The 18,482-nt window shown below is 40.0% G+C and overlaps 1 protein-coding gene across 4 annotated transcripts in view; it reads left to right on the forward strand.

The window, feature by feature from the left end:
* The window catches only part of HRAS (HRas proto-oncogene, GTPase), a 66,154-nt gene that overhangs the window by 44,369 nt on the left and 3,303 nt on the right, over nucleotides 1–18,482 (forward strand). For all 4 annotated transcript variants that reach the window (XM_034416779.3, XM_087880784.1, XM_087880793.1 and 1 more), the window contains exons 3-5: nucleotides 6,541–6,719; nucleotides 12,082–12,241; nucleotides 13,367–13,491. In XM_034416779.3, the coding sequence (XP_034272670.1) occupies nucleotides 6,541–6,719; nucleotides 12,082–12,241; nucleotides 13,367–13,486 (459 nt within the window). In that variant the 3' untranslated portion in view covers nucleotides 13,487–13,491. The remainder of the gene's footprint in view (nucleotides 1–6,540; nucleotides 6,720–12,081; nucleotides 12,242–13,366; nucleotides 13,492–18,482) is intronic.

An 18,482-nucleotide genomic window follows, 5' to 3' on the forward strand; every position in this document is an offset into this window, starting at 1 on the left:
TTGAGAAGTGTTGGATTTTAATACACCAATTCACAGCCCGCATTGCTTTTGGGAATTGTAGGTGGTGGAGTTCAAGACAGCTGGAAGGCAGTCCAGCTGGAAGGAGAATCTGTCTTAATTGTTCACCTAGGACAAGGGTGTCAAACTCGCAGCATCACTTGGTCATCATGTAATGTATAACGATGGTTTTTCCTTTTGCGGAGCTGTGGTGGGCATGGCCTGCGCATGACGCATCCGGCCTGCGGGCCACCAGTTTGACACCCCTGATCTAAGACATGTGGAATTCTATAATTTTAAAGGGGCACACCTGCTACTACAAATACAGCGTAGACTATTTTGATTTCTTGAGTTTGTATTGAGCTAATGAAACAGCAATACGCCTCTCCTGTGTAAAATTGTTCTTCCTCACACTGGATGGCAGTACCGTATTTTTCGGAGTATAAGACGCACTTTATTCCCCCCCCCCAAAAAGAGGCTGAAAATTTGGGTGCGTCTTATACTCCGAATGTAGCTTTTTCAAAGCTTTTTTCAGCCCTAATGAGATGCTAGCGAGCAAAGCGATCTCCCTCCGACTCTCAGCTGGGCTTTAGAAGCTTTTTTTCAGCCCTAAGTGAAGCGATCTCCCCTGCTTTGCCTGCTTTTCTCATTGCTGCTCCCTCTCAGTTGTGCTTTAGAAGCTGTTTTTTATCCCCAAGCAGGGGATAAAAAGTGTGCGGGCTCAAAACTGGCAAACTAATGTGCTGAAGCTGACCAGACCAAGGACGCTAGCCAGATGAATACCTGGTAGGCAGATTTTTTCCCCTTATTATCCTCCCCCAAAATTAAGCTGCCTCTTATACTTCAGTGTGTTTTATACTCCAGCAAGGTAATTACCTTCCTTTCATCTGGAATCACATAATGTTTTTTCTTTTTGTTTTAAAACAAGATTTCTCAGCAAATGTTTTCTGATTTACAAAGTGTCAAAGCAGAAAAAAAAAACATAGTTTATGACTAGAAACTGAATGTGAAGCTATGCTATTATTATATGATTAGTTGAAATGGATATGGGTTTTTTTAAAATAAATTTTATTAGTTAAAAAGTACAAACAAACATAAATACAACAATACAACATACAAAACAAACAAACATCAATCAAGTCTTACGACTTGCTCTTAAAGTTGTCACATCAGTAGACTGTTTTCCCTTATTTATCTATCTGTATATATTTACGTATTTACGTGTGAAGCATTAATGTACGTTCCATCTTTAAATTGTTACACTCTTTAATTGGTACTCAAAATTTTGTCTCAAAATTGACCTTATTCTTTAGTGTCCCTACAAATGTATTTCTAACTTTTTCTCCAACCAGTTTTACCATTTTTACCATGCTAAGTAGTACTCTGTGTCATCTTTCTCTTGTAGCTCTTTTGTAAGTTTATCCATGAAATGGATATGGTTTAATGATTACAAGCTGTGTTTTGAACACAGGAAATAAAAAAAAAAGACCGGACAGTTTTGTAGAAAAATGTTTTTTAAAGTTCAAGCATGAGAATTTAGTAATAAAACTTTCCCGTTTTTCAAATTTACAAGCTGATATAAATAAGAATGCATACAGGTAATCCTCGACATATGACCACAATTGAGCCCAAAATTTCTCTTACTAAGAGAGACATTTGTTAAGTGAGTTTTGCCCCATTTTACAACCTTGCTTGCTACAGTTGTTAAAAGAATCACTGTAGATGTTAAGTTAATAACACGGTTGTTAAGTGAATCTATTGGCTTCGCTCATCAGAAGGTCACAAAAGGTGATCACACGATCCCAGGACACTGCAGCCGTCATAAATATGAGTCAGTTGCCAAGCATTTGAATTTTGATCACATGACCCTGGGGATGCTGCAACGGTTGTGTGAAAACCGGTTATAAGTCACTTTTTTCCGTGTCATTGTAACTTTGAACGGTCACTAAATGAACTGTTATAAGTCGAGGACTATCTGTATATAACTGAGAAATGAGGCTGTCTCCTATAAATTGATGATCTGCTAATGAGGCATATCTGGGAATTATTGTATCATGCATTGGATGAATCAGTGTTTCAGATGCATGGCAAGAGACCCAAGAATTTATTTAATAACTAAAGAAAAAAAAATGGACTGTTTTCTAGTGATCTATTTTTTAATCCCTTTGTATGAGATGAAAAGTTTTAAAATATTCACTTGAGTCTTTTAAAGGCTAATAGCTGCCCTTGCAGTTTTTGTTTCTAAATGATTGAAAGCTACACACATAGGCTGCTTTAATTGAAAAATCCTCTGTGACATTTATATTTGATCTATTGTTAAAATGTTCACATACTGTCATTAACTGACAATGAACCAAATGTGAGTATATCTGTAGAAGCTGGGAAGTAGCTTCACAGATACATTCAGTTGTTAATGGAAGTCCTTACCTTGACTTAATATATATTTAATTGCGAAATTTGGGGCACTCATCCCCCCACTCCATTCTTCTGTTTGCCAGTATGGGGATGTTTCCAGATATCAAACCCCAACTTTCCCCAATTATTTTTGATTGTTCTTATTTGATGTAAGCCACTCAAAGTCACTTTGGAGCCTCTAAATCTCATACATAAATAAAAAATAGTTCTAATGCCACTGTTGTCTCCACCAGACTGCTTCACAGAATTCCCCTTGGATGCAATTTGTTTTTTTTTAATATTCAATATTTCCTCTGTCTAGATTCGTCTTAGAAAAAAATATTGGCCCACACCATCTTATGTCATTATTCATCATGCTTATCTAATAAATGTCTTTGATATACAAATGATATCTCTTTTTTAGATCTGTTCTTGCCATATTAATTTTGATGCTTTCAAATATCACACCTAAGTTTTTGATGTGTAACGGAAGTACATGTGACTGAGAATTTGCTATTTGTTTTTTTGAGGAAAATGGAACCAAATTTGCTTGGCCACTTCATATTCCTTCTACAGCAAACCACAGAGAAGCAGGCAGCACTGTAAACGAAGGTGGATACAGGGCAACCATTTTTATCATTCCTCTGCCAAGCGATAAAGAGAGGTTGCTAATACATGATTGATAGAGACATAAAATGCCTTTTCCCCATAAAAGAATCAGGTAGTAGTCATCTTAAAAACAGTATCCAACTGAGCAGCAGCTCCGTTGTTCTGTGTCCCAGATTCTCCTTTGGAATTTGTTTACCAAGGGGTACTACAAATCCATGGGAACTCTGGTTATTGTAGTTCCAGTGTGCCTAGATAAAAGATCTCAGTTTTGAATAGGCTACAGAAAAGTATATTTGAAATCTAAAGTATTTTTAGCTCTTGGATTTAAGCCATATGGATTACAAAAGTTTCCTGCTTTCTGTTTCTAAAAGGAACTTGGAGGTCAGTTCTTAACAGTTTTCTTAGAAGTCATTTATTGTCCCTGGCCCTTGGCCTGTTTGTTTTTTAACATAAGAACAGTAGCAACTTTTTGTATAATATGGTGTACAGTACTATAATACAAGTTTGACAAAATCAAACCAGAGGGATCCTTGAGTTTGCCTACATTGTGTTCCTCATCAAATTCCAAGAACCTTGACATTTTTCCTTCTGTTTTACATTAACCTTCATTTGACATGTCATCTGAAGGAAGATGAATTAATAATTCTAAATTGTGGTTAAATTACAATGAGAACGGGACATTTTATTCTCCTCCTTGGGATGATGTTGAGGAGTAGCATGCAAAGATGGCACTAGGGTTTCATTTTGTTCTTTTAAACAATCGTTTGTAATAACATCGGAACGCTTGACTTCTTCTGGAAGGTCAAGATGATCTAATGGGGCTCTCATTTTATCCCCGCCACAGCCATTCATTTGGTTGTGTAGTTGCCCTACATTGTTGCCAGATCAGAAAGACTAAGGCAACTTACATAGTGGTGAAATCCTCCTTGGATCACCACTGGTTCGCTTCCCACGCATGCGTGGTGCACGCCAAATGCGTGCTGCATGCACACAGGCGCAGCGTGCACCAAAAGTACACTATATGCACATGCGCAATGCGCACCAAATGTGCTTTGCCTGGAAAAAGAAGACTTCATAGGTAAGTAGAACAGCGAGGGGAAGAGGAACAGCAGAATTTCCTGCTTTCTAGTGAAGCTAAACCGCGCAGCACAGCTGATCGTCAGAAATACCGGTTCGGATGAATGGGTAACTATTTTTAACTACCGGTTCCAGCAAACCGGTAGCTTTTTTTTACTACTGGTTCACCTGAATTGGTAGTTTTTATCACTACCGATTCGCCCGAACTGGAGCAAACCGGTAGCATTTCACCCCTGAACTTACATTTAAAACACAGTGCAAACAGTCAAAATGCAAAAAGTATGGCAATGATATCATGCAGTGGGGGAAGCATATAAAGCTCAGTTTCAGCCAACCCTCATCAGTCATTGCTCCAATTCACAAAACACCTCAGCCCAAGGCTCATTGGAAAAACAGGTTTTCAATGCATTTCTAAAGCAGGCCAGGGTTGTACTCGTTGCTAAAGCACTGAAGTTAACTTGTGTAAGATGTATTGAACAATTAAGATATTTAAGATCTTTTTTTCAAGCAAGTTAAGTAGCAAATTCCGCAGGACAGCATTGTTGCAGGTGAAACCCAATGAAAATTCACACGAACAAAATGGAAGGTTGGATTACACTTTGCATTATTCCCACGGGGGATTCAAGTTTAGGGAAATAGGCAGCGTGCATAAAGTAGACCATGCTGGCAGTCAAAGAGAGTGTCATTGTGACATTGTCTTCATCTCATTCCCAGCTCATAAATAAGCTAGGCTTAAGCTGTCCTTAATTGCACCAGTCTTGAAGGGTATTTTTTCTTTTATTCCAGCACAATCTAAAGGATTCCTCAGGGTGGATAAAATCTAAAACACACTACATGGGAGGGAAATCAGGTAACCGAGCTTGGAAATAGAAAGGATCATCAGTAGGGATGCTTCACACCAATAGTTTTCTGTTGATGCAAAGTGGATGAATAGCAACATAATATAGAGAAAAGACCCAGAGGAAAAAGCATATGTTAGAGACAGGGGACACTATGATTAGGTGTTTTACATGCTTTGCTAGGAAATATGTAGTAAAAATTAAAGTAAGGCATTGAGAAAATCCCCCTATTGAGAATTGTAATGATTAGGTATTTTTAATTTTAAAAAAAGCCAAGTGAGATTTGTGTGTAGTTAACATTTTTAACATTTTACAATGGCAGGTTACATTTTTGTCTCTTAATTCTGGACTTTCAGTATTTAGCCTTTTACTTACAACTTCTTTTTCAGAAAGTGAATGTCACCATTTCATTTTCTTAGAACATCTGGAAAAAAAACCCCCTGTAGTTAATTTTTTAAATAAATTATTAGAAATGAAAAAACCATTAAATATTAAAGATGCTGTTAAAATTTTAAAATGAAAAGTAAAGCAAGTGATATGGGTATATGTTTTATTTAAGAATAGAGAAAAGCTTTTTGAATTAGAATACTTCTAGCCCAGAAGAATAGAAATAGGTCTATGCTGATTTTTTTCCCCCATAGTAATAATTTTATCTTGGTGGACAATATTATGGCTAGGTGGGGAAGACATGGTTATATTGCTCATGAACTCCACCCAGTGTTTGCTCACGTTCATATTTACTCTCCGGCTTATATGTGCACAGGTCAAAGAAGATGACTGTGATTCTCCTTTGGCACAGCTACTTTTAAAAGGATAAGTACATACTAACTAAAGTAAAGAAAATAGGTTTGCAAAGCCTGAACAGCGTGGTGTCAAAAGACATACCTTGTCTGTCAGGGGAGAATACTGGCGCTTCTAAAACACAAGCTGCTGCTTTGACACCAGTCGTATGAACACTTATCCTTTCTCTGAAGTGCACCTTGAGAAATGTAGGTGGAGAGTGCAACCTCTCCATTTTCCTCAAAACAGGAAAGAAAAAAGTCTTTGAAATGTTACTGCCCTCTATCAATTATAACTGGAGGGGGACAGAATAAAAGTGGTTCCTTGGCCATCGAAAATTTGTGTACCCTTGCCTCTGGTTCTCGGTGTGGTTCAGATTGCTGGCTCTAGCAAACCCAGAGTAATGCGTCCCAGGGTATGAACTATGGATTATAAGCAACTAGTTTGTTTTGATATTGTCCTCCCAAAGGGCTGTGCCAAGCCAGAATTCTCCAGAGGAACATTTATAGGCAGACGGATGTTATACAAAGCAGGTGCAGATTGGGAGACACAGAAAAGACCTATGGGGGATGCAAATGAAAGGGAGAATGGGCTGGGGAGAAGGTAGTTGAGACGTGGTCAAGAAGCAAAGCATGTGAAAGAAAAGAAGAGAGGCTTGCAGGAATAGAGAGCAGCAACGTCAGAACCAAGGAGATGGCAATGGTGCAAAAACTTGCAAAAAGGGAAATGAATGGTGAATAGCTAAGTTTGTGAGAAGCAAAAAGAGGAGCAGTCAGGGATAACAACCATAAGCAAATATGGCTGACACCGCCCCTAATCAATCTTACTTCTCTCCTGACTGCAGGATTCGTACAGAAAGCAAGTAGTCATCGATGGGGAGACCTGCTTACTGGACATCTTGGACACTGCTGGCCAAGAGGAATACAGTGCCATGCGAGACCAATACATGAGGACAGGAGAAGGCTTCCTCTGTGTCTTCGCTATTAACAACACCAAGTCCTTTGAAGATATTCATCAATATAGGTGAGTAGAATAACCTTCACCTGTACTGTCTGCGAAGGACAGTATGTATCCTGTTTTATTCCGGACATCTGGAATAAGGGGATACGTGGCTAACCCTTTTTTTCATCCCATCCTAAAAAAAATAAAAAGCCTCTCCTCTTGGTCTGATCAAAGCAGAAAGTTTCCAACAGCATTTCTGCTGAGATGCCATCCAAGCAAATTGCTGGTCAATCAGGAAAAGTCCCAAGGTGGGAGCCTTCAAATGTTTGCTGTGACTAGCTGGAGGCATCCTCTCTTGTTTGTTCCTTTTGTCCTTAATTAAGGGTGCTGTGCTGTACGTGTTAAGAGAAGGAAACCTGTATCGATTGCATGTGAAGGGCAAAGAGAGAGAGAGACAGATGGATAGGTTGATTGAGGCTTTGCTAATATTTTTCCTAGCAATGTGTGCGCTTTTGCTGATGCTGTTTTTAGAAGTCATCAATCGAGTAACTGAGTGCCAGGGGCGCTGACATCCTATGGCCCCCACCCATCTTCACTGTCAATAGAGATGCCCCCCCCCAATCCCCCTCTCCTGTGCCTGATTTTTCCTATAGGTTGTGTTTTAGGACTGACTAAACCAGAACATCCACAAGCTTCCTTTCCTGTATGTAATTCAGCAGATACGAAATCCTGCACCTAGTAATGCATTCCATTTTAGTTAGGAATCCTACTTCTTTCTTGATTCCTCTAGACTTCTTAAAGATCTTGTACTGAAACATGTTTGTTCGTTGCTTAATGGCCATTGCATTCATGGGTACGAAAAAAGAATACCATTCCTCGGAGACATCATTAAAACGCAGAGGGATCTAACTCTGCAAGTTTATCAGAAAAGGATGGATTCTCAAAGGGTCTAAAAAAAAAAGCCTTGGTAAGATGTAGGAAGAATTTAAGTTCTGCTGTTCGTCACCGTGTTTCTAAATTAATGTAAAAAAATAAATGGGTGTTCCACTGGAGGCCTACAGAGGGAGCCTGTTTTTCTTTTCCTGTATCTGTTTTCCTGTACTGCTCTCTAGTGAATTCTTTCCCCATCATACTTAGTCAGCATGGCCATTCTGAATAGTCAGTTTTCACCTATGAGCAATTAGGGTGCAATTGGGATAGCTGTCATACAGAATTCCCAAATTGCTGCATACAAAATATATTTCCTCAAGTAAGACAGGGAATGCACATTACTTTACCCTGATAATAGGATTTTAGTAGTCTTAAATAAAACAAATAGTATATGTTTTTCTGTGGCTCACTGCTAAGAAGAGAAAAATATCTACATACTGTACATGAGGAAGAAGCAGGGGTGAAATGCTCCCAATTCGGACTGAATCAGGTGATCCGGTAGCGATTGTGGCAGGTGGTTCGGAGAACCGGTAGCAATGGTGGCGCAAGGCTCCGCCCACCAGCCCGGGTGTCGTTACTTCCTACTTTTAAAAGGTAAAAAAAGTCTCTTGACGATCACAGCTGTGCCGCACGATTGTCAGAGCCTTTTTTAACCTTTTAAAAGCATTTTTTACAACCTATTTGCCCAAATAGGTTGTAAAAAATTGCTTTAAAAAAAGTAAAAAAAAAAAAGTTGGCCACACCTACCCAGTCACATACCCCCCTCCCCCACCAAGCCACGCTCACAGAACCGGTAGTAACAAATTTTACATTTCACCAGTGGGGAGAAGTATGTTACAAGTATTCCTCAAATGACGATGGTAATTGGGACTAGCATTTCTGTCACTAAATAATGTGATTGTAAAGCATGACATTGGGTGACTGCATTACTCAGTGATGGCAATCCTGACACTCCCCATTGATATTGATAACTGAATCCCAAAGATTGTTAGGGAAGGACTCACCCCGATCCCACTCCCAACTTATTCCCCCCACTTCGCCCCCAGCCTTGGTAATGTAAGGACTCTTCTTCAACTCCCCCTCCCATCTATTCTCCCCCCCCCCATCTCTGCCCTTTTGGCTGCCCTGTTCTCCAGCACCTCTGCTGTCCTTCCCACCCTACACTCTGTTGTCCCTACCATCCCCAGGTGACTTTTGCTGCCATCCTGCTGCTGCTGCTGAAATGCTCCTGACCTGGATTTATGTGTGGCTGTGCCAAACCGTCTCCCTGAGGCTGCTTGTGCCATTATCCAAGTTGCGCAATCCATTTTTGTGAGCACAGGGCCAGTGAGTGCATGGTGGCAGGGTCAGCAGAGCACAGGCAGGTTGGGGAGGGGGGCTTGGGGCTGTAGCAGCACTGGGGCTGAAGTAGAGCTCCGGAGGGGAGGTGTATGTGGCAAATGACTGAGACTGATGAAGGCCTGGAGCCTCTGTTTCAACCCCAGTGCTGCTGCCATTGAAGATTGCTGCTTGCAGGGCAGCCGGAAGCAGGCGGATGGGGGCGTTGAAGTGCCCCTGTGGTAGGTGGGCTGACAAGTGTCTAAATTTTGATCATATGACCAGAGGGGCACTACAACAGCCATAACTTCAGAGACTTGGCCTAAGTACCGTTTGTTCAGGGCTATCCTTAGGTAGGCACGATCACTGAATGAATGGTGGTAACTGGAGAATTACCTATAGTCATAGCTTTCCTTGAAGAAAAACTGCTCAAATCACCTAGAAAATCTACAAGCTTAATGGAAATTAATTGGCTCTGATAAGCCTGAGTGCTTATCGCTTGGGTCCTTGCTTCACTTATTGTGAAGCAAGGAGCCCAGTGATGGCTCGTTTGAGTAAAAGAGGCCAGGCTTGTTCCTTGGGGAACAAGGGAACCTTTCCCTGCACCTGTAAGGCAGCCAGGTTGGTTGGCGATCTGGATTCCAGGCTGGCTGAAGCTGTAATTGAGTTCCGACAAAGGATTTGTGCTCTATTCCTTGTTCCGGGAGGCCTGATCACTGTTCAATTCAAATGTTGTTGTAAGAGGAGGTCATCTGTAAAGAAGGTATGATTGTGGGTATGATGAGAGAGAAGAGACCAGGAAAAAAAACAGAATAGCAAAGATACATGGCGTGTCTGTCCAGATTATGGTGCAGGAGGAAAAGGGCCATGACTCAGGGCTGCTTCTGTGTGATGAGGTTAGACAGCTGGACACCTTCCCCCCTCCCCCATTACAATAAAAGCATCTTGGGAGCAGCATGTGTAGAACTGAAAAAAAGATGGCTAACGAGATCATGATTCAGGGAAGAAAGAAAGGAGGATCTCCCTCCTATGGTGGAATACTTTTGAACTATGTGATAGCAGAGGGGGAAAAATTAAATCTTCCACACTCAGAGCTTCTGGATCAGCAAATTCTGCTAGAAATGTCAAGGTTGAATTATGATAACCGCAGCCCTTAACTGACATGTTTTCAGAAGTTGCAATTGCTGAACTTGCTTTGTCAGGGAAATCACAATGTTAAGAATCTATCAATTTCCACAAAGAGATTAGCTATTACCAGGAAATTATCAGTAACCACCAGTTGATTACATCAACCTAGTTTCTGCTATTTTGTGACCTGCACTGCTGCTTGTGATGGATAGAAGGTTTGGTCGTTATCAGTTGTTGTGGGAAATGTTAATTAAGAGTAAAAAATCGGAGCATTTCAAATGCACATGAACAACAAGAAGGGGAATTTATCATGCTTAGTGGATGTGGTGTAAAGCTAGAAAATTTTGGATTCAAATATATAGACTGATTCAGGGGATTTTAAAGTTTGATATACAATTAAGGCCAGAGGTCAGTCTTTTGGGACTGATGAATAAACAGTTGAGAAAAAAATCATGGGATTTTCTTTTTGTATGTGATACCTGCAGCAAGATTGTTTTATGCACAAAGATGGAAAGATTCAGTATTACCCACAGTGGAGGAATGGCCAATGAAAGTGGTGAAACTTGCTGAAATGGCTTAAATAGATTTCTTTTATTAGGGAAATGACAGTTACTGTTTATTGCTGACTGGAAATCCCTTGTGCACTTTTTATGGAAAACATTAAAAAGTGAGGTTGTGATTTATGGATTTGATAATTAGACAGAAGACAGACATGTAATTTTAAAGAAAGAGGTAAATTTATAATTGTACTTGTAACTGCAGTAAAGAAGATCAGAAACCACTTCTGGAAATCTTTTTTCTTTCTTTTCTCTCTTTTCTTTTTTCTTCTTTTCTTGCATTTTAGCTTTCTCTTTGATTTCTTTCTTTTTTCTTTTTTTTCTTCCTTCCTGACCTTAGTTTGTATTATTTTTCTTCTTTTTAAAACTTTTGATAACATTATTAAAATAAAGAGTAGAAAATCAGAGAACTTCTCTGTCCCGTGTGGCTGTTCCTTTTGAGGTTAGTGATAGTTTAGGACTTTTTGCTACATTGTCAAGCAGGTATCTTTGTTCTGCCTTCTCTGCCACATATTTGCAGATTACACATGATTTTGCATACAGTGTGATGGCAAGCCTAGTTAGTATGAGAGATTCTGTATAAGACTCTGAGGCTTTTGGTGTTTCAAACACAATAGCTTTTTGTAGGGTTACAAATACATCAGGGTATATATTTTCATAGTTTGAATCTGTTCATGGAGTTGCACAATCTGAAATTCGTTCTGCCTCATGTAATTGTGAAAGATAGCAGTGCTTAAGGTACCATAGGAATCTGGGCTATTGTTTTTCTGTAGCAAATTAACAAAATTATATCTCTGAGATGTCTTAAGGTTTGCAAGGAATTTTTAAAGTCTCCTGCAAAAGTAAAACAAAATTCCTGGGGATACAAATGAGAATTTTAGGATACTCCCGTTTTTATTTGTCCTGAAAGCTTACCTTTCTGTTCCCTTTGCAATGATCTTCTGGGAGCTTTATGTTCCTGATGTGCAAAAATTCTGAAGGACAGCTTGTGGCCTTGATGCCTATAAAGTCTGCCTTTCCAATTCTTCCTGTTACAGGATTTGCCCCAACACCTCCCTATCTGCATAAATGAATACTCTGCTTAATTAGATTGTATCAGCTGTGTTTTCTTTAAGATGCCAGCTTCTTCCAGGAACAGGAAAACTGGTCTTTTAACAATGAACAAATCTTAAATGTGAACACTCTGACCTCAGTAATTCCCTACCTGGTTTACTTGAATTGGAGAATTTGGCTTTACTGGAGGAATGAAGCAGGGATTGAGACTAATCCCATGTACTTAGGTTCTGAGGCAAACAGAGGAGGAATGTGGTGTATTTTGGCCTAAAAGCTGTACTGACAAACGCATCAATGATTGCACGCAAGGCAATGAAGGGATGATAATGCCTCAACTCGACCTCTCTGTGGGTTAGATTTATCATACTCTTATGCCATTAAGCTCTTAAAAATCATGGCCCATGTATAGAAATGTTGGCTTTCGTTAATTTGTCCCAGTTTTGTTTTCTGTGTTTCAGAGAGCAGATCAAGAGAGTGAAGGACTCCGATGATGTGCCCATGGTGTTGGTGGGGAATAAATGTGACCTTCCTGCCCGGACTGTGGAAACACGGCAAGCCCAGGAGCTGGCTCGGAGCTATGGGATTCCATACATAGAGACGTCAGCCAAAACTAGACAGGTATACTGAGGTTGGAGTGGAGGGGGGGAGGAAAGTGCAAACAATGCAGACTCACTTTTTCTACCTTCACTCTAGAAAAGAATCTACTCCATACTTGCAAGATGTAATCTTCAGGGTGTTTCTGTGGTGAAAACCAAGCTATCTTCCAGAAGTTCCAAAAGTTGAACTTTTCATTGTTGTCCTTGTAAGTCAAGGGAAACTTTTTGGCTCCTCTGCATTGCTTCTGCAACCAGCTGAAGTTTTGTTGTATTGAATTGTTGGCCCTGGATTTGAATTGTGCAGTAATAAAAAGCAAAGAAACTTACCAAAGCTTGGTTTAAATTCCACCTTTGCTGACTATCCCTTCTGAAAAATGTCCAACTCATGCCCCTTCAAGGAAATTACATACCTTTCTGAATTGTGTAAACAGATGGCTGTTCAGCTTACTTTCTCTGGTTATATAAGCCTATTGTGGTTGCCTGACTTAACTGGACTGGAGCTGGCCCTTAGCTCCATTTAGCCAATAATGTGTATTTACTGTTGGGTTACTAGGGTTCCAGCTGGTAATTATTGAGCAGGTTGTGTAGTTTCTGCTAATGGTTCCTGAGCACTAGGCAACAAAAGTGAAAATTTCAGCAAGTTTGGACTAAGAGTGGCTTTGTTCCATTAAGGTGATGCTGGGACATGACTGGCAGGTAACCAGGTTTAGCAGTTGTCAGTAGCAGTAACAAAGGCAATTGTTCAGCCAACAGTGATGGGGGTATTCTATACTCTGCCATTTGTCCAAACTGTTCTGCCCAAGTGCATGTATTTGTGCCAATTGAAACAATCAACTCTGGGTCTATGGTTTGGATTCAAAATAGGGACACTTGGTAAACAGTCACACCGTTGTCACATCTATCAATTCTGCCAGTTATTTCTATAACGTCTACCAGCTCACAATTACATGGTTTTGTTTTTCGTATTTTGAGGAGAAGGAGGACAGCTTCTACGTCTTTGAACCAGATCCTAGTTTAGCTCTAGTAATGCATTCAGAACTCAGCAGCAGTAGAAAACATATGTTTAACTACTCTTGGAAATGTCCTTTCCGTTTGCTTATACACACAAATTACATGATGTTCAAAACACTTCATTGACTTGTTGCAGGGAGTCGAAGATGCCTTCTATACTTTAGTGCGAGAGATCCGGCAGCACAAATTACGTAAATTGAATCCCCCAGATGAAAGTGGTCCAGGCTGCATGAACTGCAAGTGTGTAATATCATGACCAAGGTGAGTCACTGAGAGAAAAGGAGCAGTTTTGTTAGAGAAAAAGGCTGCTCAGATTATATACCGAAAAACTGTTTCCCTTGGACTCATGCATGGTCCCAACCCCTGCCTTTCTCAGTGTTATGAGTCTGATCCCCTTCAAGAAGACAGAATGTGTCTTGTCACTGGTTGCAAAACTGGCCACTTCCTCAAAAGGAAGTCTATTTTTACTACACTTCTTGAGCGGGAAATGTTTTGAATTAGAATACTGTCACGAATGAGGAGACATTGTCCATTTTTTTCTTTATCCATGGGACTGATTTGAAACAAAGTGCCTGCATCTGTATTTGCTTCTCTTCTAACCTGGATACCCCACTTTATTTGCCTCTGTTTTTCTTATCTCCTCCTGCTTTCCAAGTTTGACCACGTATGATTTCTGTTGCTTTTCTTAGGCGAGGTTCGCACTGCTACCCTCCCATATCTTAGTCCTGTCTTCCTCTGTGGATAGGTGTCATATATATCTTCTATAGCTAGGGCTCAGGCTACAGTTCCCATCATCCTAACTAGCATTGATGATTCTGAAGGGGAATGATGATGGTTGTAGTTCCAGGTTTTGAATGGACACCTTAGATAATACATTGTGCTTCTTGTTTGGATGCTGCATGAAGTCACCTTTAAAGAGCCAAAGTTTGTCCTGGATTTAATAATAACAGAACAAAATGTATGTGTTGGTGGTCAGAATCTATTTGAGATATTTTATAGGGAGGAATTAATGCCTAACAGCACTCAAAATCCAGATATTTAAAATTCAAGCTCTGAGACCTGTGGTTGAAATACAAATAGATAACATATTGGAATGATTCCACCCCCCCCCCTCCAGTGTATTTGTTATTTAGGAGAAAACTAAGAGAAGAAAATGGCATTTGGAGATACATTGTACATAGTTTATAGAATTAGAAGAAAAACTCTTCATTGCCAGAGCACTCTTTTTTTATTCAGGAGTCAGGTGCCAATACACACGCACACACACACACGCACACACACACACACACACACACACACACACACACACACACACACACACACACACACAAATTGTGATGGCTCAGTGGTTAAAGGTGCCCAGCTTGTCATCTGGCAGTCAAGATTCAAGAGCCACGTTTCTGTTCCTGGGGATCCTGTTACTTGCCCCAGCCAGCTCCTACCCACCTAGTAGTTCGAAAACATGCAAATGTGAGTAGATAAATAGATACTATTTCGGTGGGAAGGTAACAGCATTTTGTATGATTTTGGTGTATAGCCATGGTGGCCACATGATTGTGGAAATGTTGTTGGAGAACGTTGGCATATACAGAGCCATAGATACATCCTCCTAAATTTCTGAACATGACTATTAAGACTATTCTGTATAGCCTTGAATCTCAGTGGAGAGAGGATAGCAGATGAGCAGGAATCAGAGCAATTTCTTCCTTCTATGGTTATATTATTTTATGTGTTCCTTTATAAAAAGAACACTTCCTTCAAAAAAAAAAAATACAATTGAGAAGTGAATGGATGTAAAGTTTCATCAATTGAGATTCCCCAGAAGGCCTAGTTTCTTAAATGTACCTAGCGCAGCTGCTATTGTTAAAAGTGTGTGTGTGTGTGTGTTTGTATGTGTCCAGATGTGCAAATAATCCAGATGTCTCAGTATTTCCTGTAGGCTGTGATGTGAGATGGGGTGGGTGGGGGTAACTTCCTGTGCTCTCACTGCTGAAACTGCAGATTAATCCCAAATGCTTTTTAAAATGCTTGGCCTAAGAGAGAGGCTACTGCCAAAGGCTGAGGGGAGGAGAAAAGCCAGTGTCGGCCAAGTGTGTCTTCATTCCTACATCCTTTGCAAATACTCACACTGTGTCCTGAAGGCAGAGCCCTGGCCTGCCTGAAATCTTTCTTTTCGCTGAGGGGAACATAACTTGGCAATATTTATCTAGGTGTGGTTTGCGCTCCCTTAAGGAGAGGGATGGGAGTTGGTTTTCCCTTAACTAGTTATAATATAAGTGGGATCTGATTTTATGTCAAACAGGATCTTTCTAAGAAGACCCTCTCTCTCTCTCTCTAAGGCTTGGAGAATTATGCCAAGGTGGAGATAAGGCAAAAAGCACAGCACATAGTAAACACAAAGGAGGTTATGGAGTTCTTCATTTTCCTCTCTGTTCACACTGCTTTTGTATCTGCTCTTACTTTCTCATTGTTTTATACATGTATATGTATTTTATTTATATAACACATTTAGAAACGTACCTACATTGTTTTTATAAATAACTTGAGGAGGCAAATATACCTTCCTCCTTCTGTTTTTTTACCACAATAACATCCCTGTCAGATGAATTGGGCTGAGAGAGCGTGTCTGGCCCAAAGTCACCCAGCTGGCTTTTATGGCGGTAGGACTAGAGTTCACAGTCTCCTGTTTTTTAGCCTGGTGTTTGAACCTCTATACCAAACTGGGTCTCGTGTTCTTTAGGGTGAAACCACTTGAAGGAGACATTATCATTTTAACGGTCTTTGCCTTAGTGTTTGAGCCATTTCTGTTCACATGAGCTTGTGAAGAGTTGGGCACAGGGCACATTCAGGCACCCGATACCCATGTGTGCTGTGAGAAGAGTATGCTTTGAGCTTAGCAGCAGCACAGGTGACTCAGGCCTAAGAGGAGTGCCTTATTATGTTAGTTTGCCTTGAGGAAGTACAGTACTCAGCTATAGGTATGCATATTTTACATTTCTCTGGGACTGACTCAACTGTATGCTGTACTTGAGCTCTTCTCCCATTTCATAGCTCTGAAAAGTATGCCATTGCAACAATATAAAGGATTAAATTGGGTTTACTTCTCTTCTGTCATGTTCTGATCTTACACTAAATAATAACAACAACAAAAAGTTAAACTAAGCATGTACATACTAGTCTCTGTACTACTGAACCCAAATCAAATACATTTATTTTATTTATATCCTGCCTTTATTATTTTTATAAACAACTCAAGGTGGCATATGTAATGTTCCTTTCTCCTATTTTTTCCCGACAACAACAACCTTGTTAGGTAGATTGGGCTGAGATGGGTGAGTGACCCAAAGACACCCAACCAGCTTTCATGCCTATCTAAGGCAGGACTAGAACTCATGGTCTCCTGGTTACTAGCCTGGTGCCTTAATCACTGTACCAATTTGGTTGATGATCCTATTCACTGTTATTGTATCAAATCACCAATGGGTGGGAGAGAAACAGCTATTCTTATTTTTGAATTTATGGTGGATGAAAGTAAGCGTGTACCTATGACATTTCACAGAGCAGGGCTGGCATGTAAATAGAAGTTTGAGAGCCTTTGTGCTCTGCATAATTAATAAATAGTGAGACCAGCAGGTCTGCCCATGTGAAAGAGTTCTTATATCTAAAACAGAAGAAGATAATAGAGATTGGGCTGCATCTACAATATTGTACTATAAGCAAATGAGCATATACTACAAATCCAATGAATTCATTTCCCTAACCTGGGAACTCAAGAATATGAAGGCTTGGACTTCTGGCTAATGTTGCAGCGAGATTGGACATGAGGAGCAGGGCTCCTTGCTCCTGGGCCAAGTTCTCCCTGTTGGTGGGCTCCGAAAAGAGCTAAAGTGGGGCGGCGAAACAAAGAGGGGCATCCTGTGAGACCACAGAGAGTTACAACTCTTCTGCTGGAGCTGGGGTTTCTTTTCCTCTCAGCCACGACGAGGAGAAGAGGCGGCCTAAAGATGGCTGCCACGAAGCTGGGGCAGCTGAGGAACACCTAAGACTGGTGCTGGAGCAGAGTTAGTGAACAGTGTCTGGAACTGGGTGAGAGGATTCTTTTCTATTTAAAATCTAGCCCCAAAAGGAAAAAATCCAGGAAAAGAGAGGGTCACAACTATTTGTTAAAGCAGCGACTAAGCACTTTGAGAAAAACTTCAGAATTGAAAGAAAAGAATCAAAGAGAGAAAAGCAAAAAAAAAAAAACACAAACTTTTAAAAATATAGAAAATTGGACTTTTAAATTGAGCAGGCGTTGTTTTGGGAAGGCATTTTAAAAATACTGGAACTATTTACCTAAAAAACTAACTTTGTTTCTATATTTTGACTGAGTATTTGACTAAAACTGGTTAACATTGAAATCTAAACTGAGAGTGCCATCTGTTGATGAAAGGAAAGTATAACATATTCTTAAATCCTTGAAAATTTTGACAAGGATATGTTTTATGCACCTACGACGTCACTACTGGAGATTTAAATATGAGAATAAGGCAGATATATTCATTAAAGAGACCCCTGAATGCCATAATATAAGATTGAACACATAAAGGGGATTTAAGGACGTTCTGGAAAGCTTCTGCAACTATTTAAAGGAACAGATTGATTAACTATGGAATACAAAAAAATTGTGAACATTGAATTTTTGGGGGGAGTGACTTTAAGCTTGAATATAAGGTTTTTGAATCACTGGACAAGAACGGGACTTATTAAAATAAAATGAGATGCTCCATCAAGAAAGAATGAGTGGAATTTGGGAAGAAATGGCATCGATGTTTCAAAGCATCAAGGACATTCTGATAAGAAACCACAAGGAGATTAAGAAATTAATGCATGGCATAGACAAAAAACTGGGAAATATTATACAAAGGACAATGAGTGACCAAGACACCCAGGAAAAGGAGGAGCCAATTGAAAGAGCAGATGAAAAAGCAGAACAGATTAACCAGCAAACAAAACAAAATGACAAGGAGACAATAACAAAAACAACAATGACTGATGAAATAAACCAAGGGGAAAACATTTTAAGAGATTTATAAAGGGAACTGAAGATGCAGGAAGACATTTTTGAAAGGGAGATAGGGGCATGGGTAGATATTTTGAAAGCTAGGCAATGGAAAAGGGCAGAAATGGGAGAAATGTTTAAAATGAATAGTCGGGACGTAGATGCAGATAAGGATAAGATCCAAGAGAGGAATATGGGAGGCAAGTTAAAA

The sequence above is a fragment of the Pantherophis guttatus genome, chromosome 1 (assembly GCF_059756535.1).
Source record: "Pantherophis guttatus breed Tessera chromosome 1, ASM5975653v1, whole genome shotgun sequence".
Classification (NCBI taxonomy): domain Eukaryota; kingdom Metazoa; phylum Chordata; class Lepidosauria; order Squamata; family Colubridae; genus Pantherophis; species Pantherophis guttatus.